This window comes from Schistocerca gregaria, chromosome 3 (genome assembly GCF_023897955.1).
Source record: "Schistocerca gregaria isolate iqSchGreg1 chromosome 3, iqSchGreg1.2, whole genome shotgun sequence".
NCBI lineage: Eukaryota > Metazoa > Arthropoda > Insecta > Orthoptera > Acrididae > Schistocerca > Schistocerca gregaria.
In genome coordinates, this window is record NC_064922.1 from 381,217,875 (window position 1) to 381,230,884 (window position 13,010).

The window sequence follows — 13,010 nt, forward strand, 5'->3', positions numbered from 1 at the left end:
TCTTTATTGTTATTTCTTTATCGATATTGTTGCTTTTGTTATGTAATTTGGTGGTATACAGTTTATCTACCTTATCAGCATTGTAGGCGTTATTTGTCGCTATATGTTTTAGTACACACAACTCTCCGGTAATTTCGTTCCGTTCTAATGAGAGTGAAATGATTTTGTTGGTCATACAGTTAAAGAAAGGCTTTCTTCCACATTTCTCGGTGGCACGAACTGTAGGGTTGGTTTCCGAAATATTCCGAATTTGAGCCCGCCTTTGTCATTCTTTATCATCGAATCTTTAAAAAAAAGCTGCTTGCCGGTTTTTTCTAGTTTTTTAGTGGAAACGATTTTTGAATGTATAATGTTGTGATAACATACCGTCGATTTCAGCAGTTGAGCCATACTTACTCAAAGAAAAAACAGACCTCAGAAATAAAAATTTTCTCGAATGCTCTAGACATTTACTCAGATGTATTGTAAGTGCACAGTTTGGTTGTGCGATGTATACAATCCATCAAAATCTCAACTCACAAAATGGAATATTGATTAGTATGACTGTCCAGTTGTTCTTTGATGTGCAGTTGTGCATATTACGCTGTTCTCTCTGGCTAACATAAACATAGGGACGGATCAGCCAGAACATTATGACCACCTACCTAATAGCCGGTATGTTCACCTTTGGCACGGATACAGTGGTGACAGTGGGACATAAGTAGGTCGCTGGAATGTGTTGGCACAACATGTGCACACAAGTCACATAATTCCGGTATACTCCGGGGAAGGGGCGATGAACTCTGACGCCAAGTTCAGTCACGTCCCATATGTGCTCGATCGGGTTCATATCTGGCGAGTGGGAGTGGGAGGGGGGGGGGGGGGGCAGCACATCAATTAGAACTCGCCACTGTGTTCCTCGAACCACTCCATCACACTCCGGGGCTTGTGGCATGGCGCATTATCTCGTATAAAAAGGCCACTGATAGTCATGAAGGGGTGTACGTGGTCTGCATCCAATGTACGATACTCCTTGGACGTCATGGTGCCTTGAACGAGATCCACTGGACCAATGTATTTCCAAGTGAACGTTTCTCCGGGCATAATGGAGTCGCCTCCAGCTTGTCTCCATCCCGTGCTACAGGTGCTAAGGAACTGTTCCCCTGGAAGAACACGAATTCGCGCCATCCCATCGACCTGATGAAGATATCAGAATTCATCAGACGATACAACGTTCTTCCACTGCGTCAACGTCCATTGCCGATGGTCTTGTGCTAATTTCAGTCATAGTGGCCAATGTCGTGGTGTTAACATGGGCACATGCATGGGTTGTCGGAAGATTTTCGTTAAGTGCATTGTGTGTTCTCTCTCTCTCTCTCTCTCTCTCTCTCTCTCTCTCTCTCTCTCTCACCACACACACACACACACACACACACACACACACACACACACACACACACACACACATGTACTCTGCACAGCATCAGTCTGATGTTAGTTCCGCCACAATTCGCCCCCTGTCCTGTTTTACCAGTCTGCCCAGCCTACGACGTGCGACATATTTGATGAGAGGTGGCCATTCAACCCCACGACGCCTGGATGTGATTTCACCTTGGTTTCGCCACATTTTGAAGATTCGCTACAGCACTCCTCGAACGCCCAAGTCGTGTAGTTTCCGAAATGTTCGTGCCGAACCCCGGGCCATCACAGTCTGCTCTCGGTCAAAACTCACTTAGAAAGCACGCCTACTCCATTCTACACACGGAAAGCACGCTCACTGACACTACACGCACCTTGGGTATCTGACTAGCAGTCATTCCTCGCCAGGTGACGCTGCTATCGTTTGGAAGAGTTTGTGTCGACGTTAGGTTGGTGGTCGTAATGCTCTGGCTGGTCAGTATATGACAAAATCATGTAAGAACGGTATGCAAATGTTAAAAACTAGAAAATTGTGGTATTAGGTTTTGTAGGTGCTTGAAACGGCTAAATTCATAAATTGCAATTGCAGAACAAAATTCTAACAGCTGAAAGCAAGATTAAATCCGTAAATTTTTTTTCTGTTTCTGCCTTTAATTCCGTTTCTTCCTAACGACAGTTCTCATTTTCTGGTAAGTCAAAATATATAGTGAAACGAATTTTGTCCTGCATACTCCAATAACAGATAAACGCATTTCAGTGCCTCGATGTACGTAACATCATGTTTTTCCGTCGCCTTGTTTTCGCTCTCTTCCTCTAAACGCATTTCGTTCATTATATTCTCGTCACTTAGCTGCTCAAATCTTGGCTCATAGGAATTGCTATTTATTCCCTGGCTAATGTTCTATTCATCTATGTCTGTAGTCTAAACGAAAAATTCCTTCTAAGTACAACAGATACTTGAAGTTTCGTCTGTTCGAAGATGTACATCTACATCCATACTCCGCAAGCCACCTGACGGTGTGTGGCGGAAGGTACCCTGAGTACCTCTATCGCTTCTCCCTTCTATTCCAGTCTCGTATTGTTCGTGGAAAGGAGGATTGTCGGTATGCTTCTATGTGGGGTTTAATCTCTGATTTTATCCTCATGGTCTCTTCGCGAGATATACGTAGGAGGGAGCAATATACTGCTTGACTCCTCGGTGAAGGTGTGTTCTCGAAACTTCAACAAAAGCCCGTACCGAGCTACTGAGCGTCTCTCCTGCAGAGTCTTCCACTGGAGTTTATCTATCAGCTCCGTAACGCTTACGTTATACTTGTTTACATTGAGATTTAATTGCCATTCCTGCACCATGCGTTAATTCGTTGCAGATCCTCCTGCCTTTCAGTACAATTTTCCACTGTTACAACCTCTCGATATACCACAGCATCATCCGCAAAAAACCTCAGTGAACTTCCGATGTCATCCACCAGGTCATTTATGTATATTGTACATAGCAACAGTCCTATGACACTCCCCTGCGGCACACCTGAAATCACTCTTACTTCGGAAGACTTATCTCCATTGAGAATGATATGCTGCGTTCTGTTATCTAGGAACTCCTCAATCCAATCACACAATTAGTCTGATAGTCCATATGCTCTTACTTTGTTCATTAAACGACTGTGGGGAACTGTATCGAACGCCTTGCGGAAGTCAAGAAACACGGCATCTACCTGTGAACCCGTGTCTATGGCCCTCTGAGTCTCGTGGACGAATAGCGCTAGCTGGGTTTCACACGATCGTCTTTTTCGAAACCCATGCTGATTCCTTCAGAGAAGATTTCTAGTCTCCAGAAAAGTCATTATACTCGAACATAATACGTGTTCCAAAATTCTACAACTGATCGACGTTAGAGATATAGGTCTATAGTTCTGCACATCTGTTAGACGTCCCTTCTTGAAAACGGGGATGACCTGTGCCCTTTTCCAATCCTTTGGAACGCTTCGCTCTTCTAAAGACCTACGGTACACCGCTGCAAGATGGGGGCAAATTCCTTCGCGTACTCTGTGTAAAATCGAACTGGTATTCCATCAGGTCCAGCGGCCTTTCCTCTTTTGAGCGATTTTAATTGTTTCTCTATCCCTCTGTCGTCTATTTCGATATCTACCATTTTGTCATCTCTGCGACAATCTAGAGAAGGAACTACAGTGCAGTCTTCCTCTGTGAAACAGCCTTGGAAGAAGACATTTAGTAATTCGGCCTTTAGTCTGTCATCCTGTGTTTCAGTACCACTTTGGCCACAGAGTGTCTGGACATTTTGTTTTGATCCACCTACCGCTTTGACATAAGACCAAAATTTATTAGGATTTTCTGCCAAGTCAGTACATAGAACTTTACTTTCGAATTCATCGAACGCCTCTCGCATAGCCCTCCTCACACTACATTTCGCTTCGTGTAATGTTTGTTTGTCTGCAAGGCTTTGGCTATGTTTATGTTTGCTGTGAAGTTCCCTTTGCTTCCGCAGCAGTTTTCTAACTCGGTTGTTGTACCAAGGTGGCTCTTTTCCATCTCTTACGATCTTGCTTGGCACATACTCATCTAACGCATATTGTACGATGGTTCTGAACTTTGTCCACTGATCCTCAACACTACCTGTACTTGAGATAAAACTTTTGTATTGAGCTGTCAGGTACTGTGTAATCTGCTTTTTGTCACTTTTGCTAAACAGAAAAATCTTCCTACCTTTTTTAATATTCCTATTTACGGCTGATATCATCGATGCCGAAACCACTTTATGATCGCTGATTCCCTGTTCTGCGTTAACTGTTTCAAATAGTTCGGGTCTGTTTATCACCAGAAGGTCTAATATGTTATCGCCACGAGTCGGTTCTCTGTTTAACTGCTCAAGGTATTTTTCAGATAAAGCACTTAAAAATATTTCAGTCGATTCTTTGTCCCTGCCACCCGTTAGGAACGTTTGAGTCTCCCAGCTTTCGCGGAACTACACAGGGATAATACGCGAAGCGGATAATTGACACTCGTATTATAAGTAGTTGACTGTACTAATATTCGTGACAACATAACAATGTTTAAACACCGAGGACTTCATGCAAAAAGCTGATGCAGTAGTTCCATAAGAGGGAGGATTTACGATTTAGTCCTTACCTAATCAGTTTCAAACTGTGTTCTCTATGAAATGCTGACAAAACGGACGTTCAGCAGTGGTTGCTAAATCAGGCAACAGATCCGTATGAATCCACAAGTTGATTGTTCGTTGTAAGTGTCTCAATGTTAACGCGCCAATCGGGACCGAGCGACCGCGCCTCAGTCAGTGGCGTTATTTGGATGCCTGGGATTAGCACACCGCTCTCTCGGCCGTTGTTGGCTTTCTAGACCTTGGGGCGAAGAAAAATTCCTGGCAGTACCGCGAATTCATCCCGGATCCTTCGCACGATAATCAGACGTGCTGACCACTCGACTGCGGTGGCTGACTTGATGGTGATAGAAATTACTTTAAAGACTAGAGTAAGTTTTTGTGCAATAAGTGTTTTTAAAAAATTGCCTCTGTTTCTTTACAAAATTGGTACTTAACATAGACCTCTCCCTTACTTTTGTCGTGTTTCCGCCTACTTTTAACAACAAACCACAGTTGTGAAAGTGAGGTTAGTTAAGCTAGAGGTAAAATGATGCCATATAACACTGGAAGTTGCCGAGACTTCTATCGACGGAAAATAAACCGGCTGTCAATATTTTGCGGGGAAGTGCGAGGCCAAGAACGGCACAGTAATACTATAAAATATTTATGTCGAAGAACTGTGCGTCACTAGCAAAAAGGTCGGTGCTCGACGAACTGCATATACTGCGGGCGAATTGCTTGGCTTGCAAAACACAAGCAGAAATTAAGCAGAACGGACGAAATACGCCTGAGAAGCAGTCAGTAAACATTTCCAAGGGCCAGGGGCTCATCCATTCAGCGTAGATCATGAATCACAGCAACTAATTACAAATTAAACAACTGAACTGTGTAATTTCCTGATACGACTGCTGTTTTCCATATATTTTTTCATTGCAACAACTTTTGCAAACGAAAGAAAACATTTATTTACTGTTGGCTGGTTGAAGACTTGCATGATCTCATGTCTAGAGTGACACACCTGTACACATGTTGCAAGGGGGGGGGGGGGGGTCAGCTGACATTATCTTACTTGCTAATTTGAAAACTGCTTCAAGTAAATACACAATTCTGCTTACTGTCGTGATGCCACGATTTTCAGGTTCCTCGGATGTTGTAAACAATAAGGTATCTGGCGTTTTCTGAATAGTCGGGCGCTACATTTCTCAAAGTAACTAATAGTGCTTTAAAATGTTCATCAGCCAGCACACTCCCCGAGCCTTTGCCACTTACTTTTTTCAGTTCTTCGCAAAAATTCATTCGAAGCGAACTGAATTCCTCTCCGTCTTGGCAAAAACTGTTGTTTATTGTACATTAATAACGTTGCACGGCACAATATGTTGAGCGAGCGTCAGTATTTTTAAAGCCCTGCAGTCCTCTTCAATACATGACCCAAACCACGAATATATTTCTCAGACGGTCAATATTATCGCGCAATACTCGGTTCTGCGCAATAAATATCCACCGTGAGAGATCCTCTTTGTAGTGACCATGTTTTACCATCTTCTGTCGAGGACTCTGAAGATGCTTCCTCAGTTTTAGTTGCCCTTCTATTGTATTGCATGGACCTAGGGATGTAGAAACGACGGAGAGGCCTTGTCCCAGCCGTAGCCCTCAGTGGTTCACTACCCCACAACAGGCTACTGCAGTCCACTCACCCCACTGCCGCCCCACACCGAACCCATCCCAGGGTTTGTGTGCAGTTCGGCCCCAGTGGACCCCCACACCCTCTTCCCCGGGAGCGTCTTACACCTGACAAGTGTAACCCCAAATGTTTGCGTGGTAGAGAATTACGGTGTAAGCGTACGTGGAGACAGTGTTTGAGCAGCAATCGCCGACATGTAGTGTAACTGAGGCGGAGTAAGGGGAACCAGCATGCGCCGAGGCAGATGGAAAACCGCCTAAACCATCCACAGACTGGCTGGCACACCGGACCTCGACACTAACCAGCCGGGAGGATTCGTGCCGGGGACCAGCTCGCCTTCCCGTCCGGAAAGCAGGGCGTTAGACCGCACGACTAACCGGGCGGGCTTTAATTGCCCTTAGTGTGTGTTTATTTTCCGTATCTCATTTACACGACCAAGTTCAACTGTTCGCAATTTTTTCTGTACTCCGGTGAAAATCTCTTCGTGAGTAAACTGATCTGTGAACGTGTCTTCTATGTACATCATGACAAGCAAGCAACTATTTTTAATCGTAGTATTCCGTGGTCTTTAAAGAACGACATCGTAGGACCACCAAAAACTGCAGTGTGTGTGTGTGTGTGTGTGTGTGTGTGTGTGTGTGTGTGTGTGTGTCACGACTTTCGGCCAAGGAGCATCTTCAGGTCAAGAATTAACATTATATCCTCCGCGTCAAATACATCAATGTATTCTTACAGAATTTATCTGAAAAAAGTGTATTTGACACAAAGGATGCTTCTTTTAACCTCGTGCCACGTCAATTAGTGACTTGAAGAGTCACTTGACCGAAACCGTTTGTCTGTGAATAACTGCACATTATTTTGGCAGCTTTTGTTGCCCCCTTGATGTTCTTCAAATACAAGGGGTGGACAAAACATGGAAACACCAAATACAAAACACATTACGACGCCTAGTACAGTGTAGGAAAATCGTTGGCATTCAAAGCAACTTCCACACCTTCTTGGAATGGATAAATATAGATACTGTATTGTTTACGAGGAAATCTTATACCATTATTCCTGCAAAATAGTGACAAGTGATGGAGATGGATAGCAACGGAAGACCCTTCTCTTCAAAATATACCACAAAGACTCAATAACATTGAGATCTGGTGACTGGGATGACCATGGAGGATGCGACGATTCGTCCTCGTGCTCGCAAAACCAATACTGGACCATGCGAGCTGTATACAAGGGCCCTGTCATCTTGCAACGTAGAATCACCACCGGGGAACATACATCCATGGGATGGAACTGATCAGTCAAAATAGTCTCCCAGTACGTAGTAGTAAAGCGACCTTGCTTTGCGACCACTGGGCCCATGGAATACCACGATACGGCTGCTCAAATCATCACCGACCCTCCCACCGTGTTTCACTCTCGGGACATAAACTTGGCCAGAAATTGCAAAGACCTTCTTCCGTGGTCCCGGTTTTATGTATGAGGCACCACCTTTTCCCGTTACGGACATTTGCATCACTGATCAGTGGTTTTGGAATTCCACCTCTACCTGCAGTTCTCTGCTTATGGAGCTCCCTTCGTGTTCTGGTGCTAACAGGTTCGCGAGTGCGACATTCATTTCCGCAGTGACTGTTGCAGCTGGCATCCTCATACTTTTCGTCACAATACCCTTTAATCACCGTCCGTCACGAGCATTCAAGACACATTTTCGTCCGCGTTGTCACCTAAGGAATGATATTTTCCCACTTTTCCCTGTGTGCGGTATAAATCTTCTATACGACATTCCGACTCACTCGGTACAGAAGCACTCGCTATACGAGCGCTAACAATTCCCCACGTCCGAATTCACACAACTCTGACGTAATGTCGTCTCAACTACATAGAGCATTGTTCTGACCACGACTGATACTTGGAAAGTGCTGAGGATCTCGAACAGGTGCTGTTCGTGATCAGATTCAACAGCGCCACCTGCAAGCTTGGCTATCATCGGCATTTATTTTCAAGCACGCATTTCTGGCGGTGTTTTCATATTTTTTCCAATCCCTGTATTTTGAAACTGTACTGTGCTGTATAGTCAGTATTCAATGGCCAGTGGGGTAGTGTGTTTTGTTGGTCTGCACCTCGGTAGCACATCAGCACCAAAGGGAGTGTAGTGGATGTGTAGTGTAATGTGACCTGTACCTTGTGTTCTACTTTTTCAGATGTGCGATGTGTGTGTGTGTTCCAGCGTGGAACGCTTTGCTATTCCACGTACACCGCAGAGCCGGCGGTGGTAAATCTTTGGGAGCAGTGGCAGCAAACAGGCAGGCGCCTGGCGAGATAACGAGTTGTTCACTGCTAGGCAGCCGCGGGTCAGTAGTAATGTGAGGTGAGCGCACCGCGTTGAGACCTCGGCTGCTGGCTCCCATGGGCACAGTATGGACCCAGGTAACCGGCTCTGTCTCTCTCTGCTCTGTCTAGTCGGTCCGTCTGCCTCTCCTCTTTCTCTCTGTTTCTCTCGCTCTCTATCTCTCTCCTTCTGCCTCTGCTCTACTCAGAAAAAACTCCCTTCGAATCGGGCTGCACTTCGGAGCGAACTCATGTCTGCACACCGCACGGCCCTTGACCTTTAGCGCACGGATTGTTTACTGTTGTAGTCAGCACAGTAGCTCTGCCGCCAGCAACCGGCAGAGGCAGGGAGGTACGTCGCCGCCAAGAAGCGGAGCCCTGTATACAGCTCACTAGCATTGTAGTGACACAAAGCACTAGTGCCGTATTATATAATGCTGAGACGCGGATTGTGCATGCAGCGTGTAATTACATGTGAAAGTGGTCTCTAACATTTGGGTCGCCAGTGCCTTTCAATGAAGGCTGTTTTTTTTTTCAGTGTTTTTCCGTTGCGATCACTACTGTTGGGAAATTCGCATAATGCGCATTTAAAGTGTCTGCTGTGAACTTCTCTCTGCAAGGAGACGTAAAGCTTTAAAATGATCTTGCTGGATGACGTGTCTTAATTACTGGAGAAAGCGTTAGTGAGAAAGCCTTGTGCTGGTTTTATCTTCCTGATGATGGTACATTGTCGGCATCTGACGCGAAATTGTGATAACAGGAACTTGTTTTCACCGCAGATGATACATGCCGAGCGACAAAATGCCAGTAAAAGATGGTGGTGAACGCAGATGAGCCTAAGATGGGAGGCAGTACAACTAAATGGTATATGTGGGAGCTGATCGATAAGAAATGGGGTCAGGAGACTTATATATTATGCAATTACTGAGGGAATTGCGCAGCATTAACTACAAGAGGAAAAAATTAGTGTGGAGATGTAATGAGGAGGTGGTACAAGGTATTGCGAATGGATCGTGTAATAATACAACCATAAAATAAAGAAAGTAAGATGACAGAATATAAGTTTCAGAAAGATTCACTCAATTTCACAAGACTCAAATCTTCCACTTGACCGTGAATGGAAACTAGGGCTTCATTTTAACTTACAAATAGGATTAAGTTTTTGAAAACAGCCACAAGTCCCACTTTGTATTTTTTATTTAACTGTTCCTTTCTTCAAATGAACAAGAGCATCATGAGAATATAAACTGTAAACGATAAAAATTGAGACAATACGTAAAACTTAAATTGACGTTACGTGAAGTACATATTCTATTTCCAGTATGATGACTTTGGCTGACTGCATTGAAGATTGCGTTTAAAGTTGGTCGACAGCTCTAAAGATTAAACTGGCTGTACTAGTGTACTTAAACCTACGTTTAAAGTACAGTATTAAATGACGGCTTTGATAGCGCCTAAGATGATTGTGCAACAGTACTTGTAACGTCCATGGCGTAGTGCGACCACAGATAATTTACAACTACAGAAAAAGAAATTTGCATATTAATCATCTCTTTTATGGGCGTACGTATAGACATCTCATATCTGTAAATGTCTGCTTATCTCTCAAAAAATACGAGTACCTCTGTAAAAATCAAAATATCTTCCAAAATACATTATAAGAAATGCATAGGACTGGAAAGTTATTATTTTCGAAAGAACCGCATGGTTTGGGAAGGGTACCTTTTACTTGTATGTACATACGACATTGGGGTGTTTTTTGAAATTACATTTGGGATCAAAATTTCCATTTACCCTTCATAAATGTTTAGTGTGCCCTCCACAGCCGCGCTACACGCATCCAGACTTCGGCTCTTCCCGATACTTTTGCAAAAATGTCCACAGTTACTGCAATCACTGCTGTTACTGTGCGGCATTCGCACGAAGTTACTCAGAGGGGAGGTACGTAGGCATTCACAGCGCCTACCGCCCGTGAAAAAAGCCACAGGAGTCAGGTAAGGCGACCTTGGAGGCCCAGAAATAGTGAGGGATCTGTACGCCTTGCAGTTCCGTACCCTCGACGGAAATCATGCCACACAGTCAGAGTTGCACCTTCTGAAACGGGGGACTCAGCACGCAAAGCACCTTTTGTTGCTGCGTTATCGCCATCCCAGTTCGGCGCACATTGGGTAATGACCGAGCAAGAGAGATAGCTACGAGGGACGTTCAATAAGTAATGCAACACATTTTTTCCTCGGCCATTGTCGGTTGAAAAATGCGGGATTTGGTGTGGGTCTTCGTGCAATATTTTCGTAGCAACCCTTATAGTTTCATGAAGTCCCGATAGTTGTGACTACAGTAATGTTGGAATGGGTAGACACTCTCATTCGAGATGACCGGCGGATCACAGACACACACCTCCCTGCTGAACTGTTGGTAGAGCTGACACACTCTTCCATCAGTTTGGGGCACTCAAATGTGTGTGGCCGCTGGGTTCCTCGCTGCCGAACGGAAGACCATTATGAGCAACGAAGGACAATTCGTGCTTAGTTGCTTGCGCGTTACAAGGCTGATTGTGACAATTTTCTGTCGAACACTGTCACAGGCGATAACATGCACTCATTATTTAGAAACGGAAATCCATGGAGTGAGGCACACCATCTCCTGCAAAGAAAAAGTTAAAAGCCGCTCCCTCAGCCGATAGTCATGGCAACGGTCTTCTGGGAGTCTAAGGGGTTACTCTGTTTCGTGCCCTTCCACGTGGTGCAACGATCAACCCGGAAGTGAATTGTGCTACCCTCGGGACATTGAAGAAACGACTTCAGCATGTTCGTTGCCACAAAAATCAAACGACCGTCTCCTTCTTCAGGACAACGCAAGGCCTCGCACAAGTCTGCACACACGAGAGGAGCTCAAACAACTTCATTGGACTTTTCATCCTCATCCTCTTTACAGTGTGGATCTCGCAAATTCCGACTTCTGGCCCATTAAAGGATGCATTTCCCGCGAAGCAGTTCGTGGATGATAGGAAGGTTATTGGTGCGGCAAGAAGTTGGCTCCGGCGTCGACCAGTAAAATGGTACCTCGCGGGGATACAGGCTCTCCCAGAAAGCTGGGGTGAGACCGTCACATTGAACGGTCATTATGTTGAATAATAGGGTTTTGTGGCCAAAGGAGTAATAATATGGTGTATTGGAATAATGAGTAAAACCAACACGCTTTAAGAAAAAGGTGTTGCATTTTGAAAGTCCCTGGTAGTTTCACCAGACACACCCGAACTGGCAACCACATAAATGGGAACTTACAATTGGAGCCGTGGTAAACTTTGTTTCGTTCCGTAAATTGAATTACACCTCAAGTTTCTATCTTCATTCATGTAAGTGATATCAGGTGTTCCCCAGGGAAGCGTCCTGGGACCTCTACTGTTCCTGATCTATATAAATGACCTGGGTGACAATCTGAGCAGTTCTCTTAGACTGTTCTCAGATGATGCTGTAATTTACCGTCTAGTAAGGTCATCCGAAGACCAGTATCAGCTGCAAAGCGATTTAGAAAAGATTGCTGTATGGTGTGTCAGGTGGCAGTTGACGCTAAATAACTAAAAGTGTGAGATGATCCACATGAGTTCCAAAAGAAATCCGTTGGAATTCGATTACTCGATAAATAGTACAATTCTCAAGGCTGTCAATTCAACTAAGTACCTGGGTGTTAAAATTACGAACAACTTCAGTTGGAAGGACCACATAGATAATATTGTCGGGAAGGCGAGCCAAAGGTTGCGTTTCATTGGCAGGACACTTAGAAGATGCAACAAGTCTACTAAAGAGACAGCTTACACTACACTCGTTCGTCCTCTGTTAGAATATTGCTGCGTGGTGTGGGACCCTTACGAGGTGGGATTGACGGAGGACATCGAGAGGGTGCAAAGAAGGGCAGCTCGTTTTGTATTATCACGTTATAGGGGAGAGAGTGTGGCAGATATGATACACGAGTTGGGATGGAAGTCATTACAGCATAGACGGTTTTCGTCGCGGCGAGACCTTTTTACGAAATTTCAGTCACCAACTTTCTCTTCCGAATGCGAAAATATTTTGTTGAGCCCAACCTACATAGGTAGGAATGATCATCAAAATAAAATAAGAGAAATCAGAGCTCGAACAGAAAGGTTTAGGTGTTCGTTTTTCTCGCTCGCTGTTCGGGAGTGGAATAGTAGAGAGATAGTATGATTGTGGTTCGATGAACCCTCTGCCAAGCACTTAAATGTGAATTGCAGAGTAGTCATGTAGATGTAGATGTAGTCTTGTGAAACTTAACGGATCTTTCTGAAACACTGTGTGCTATGGAAAGGATAGAGCGAAATACACCACTAGGCAGCTGTGGTGCATATGGCTTAGGCGAGAAAGGATGTTGATTGTAAAAATGTGACTTGGTTGTCTTCAGAAAGGAGACTGAGGAGAACATAAGGACAAAGAGTGCAGGTAGCCATGGGGAGCATGCAGTTGAGGAACGTCG

General features: G+C 44.6%; 1 protein-coding gene across 6 annotated transcripts in view; it reads left to right on the plus strand.

Moving 5' to 3' along the window:
* LOC126355009 (uncharacterized) overlaps positions 1-13,010 on the plus strand; it is a 504,064-nt gene that overhangs the window by 99,479 nt on the left and 391,575 nt on the right. Inside the window, exon 2 of one of the 6 annotated variants that reach the window (XM_050005149.1) lies at positions 8,419-8,618. The exons of the other annotated variants lie outside the window; for them this stretch is intronic. Within the exon in view, the coding sequence (XP_049861106.1) occupies positions 8,609-8,618 (10 nt within the window). The 5' untranslated portion in view covers positions 8,419-8,608. The remainder of the gene's footprint in view (positions 1-8,418; positions 8,619-13,010) is intronic. 6 annotated transcript variants of the gene reach the window in all.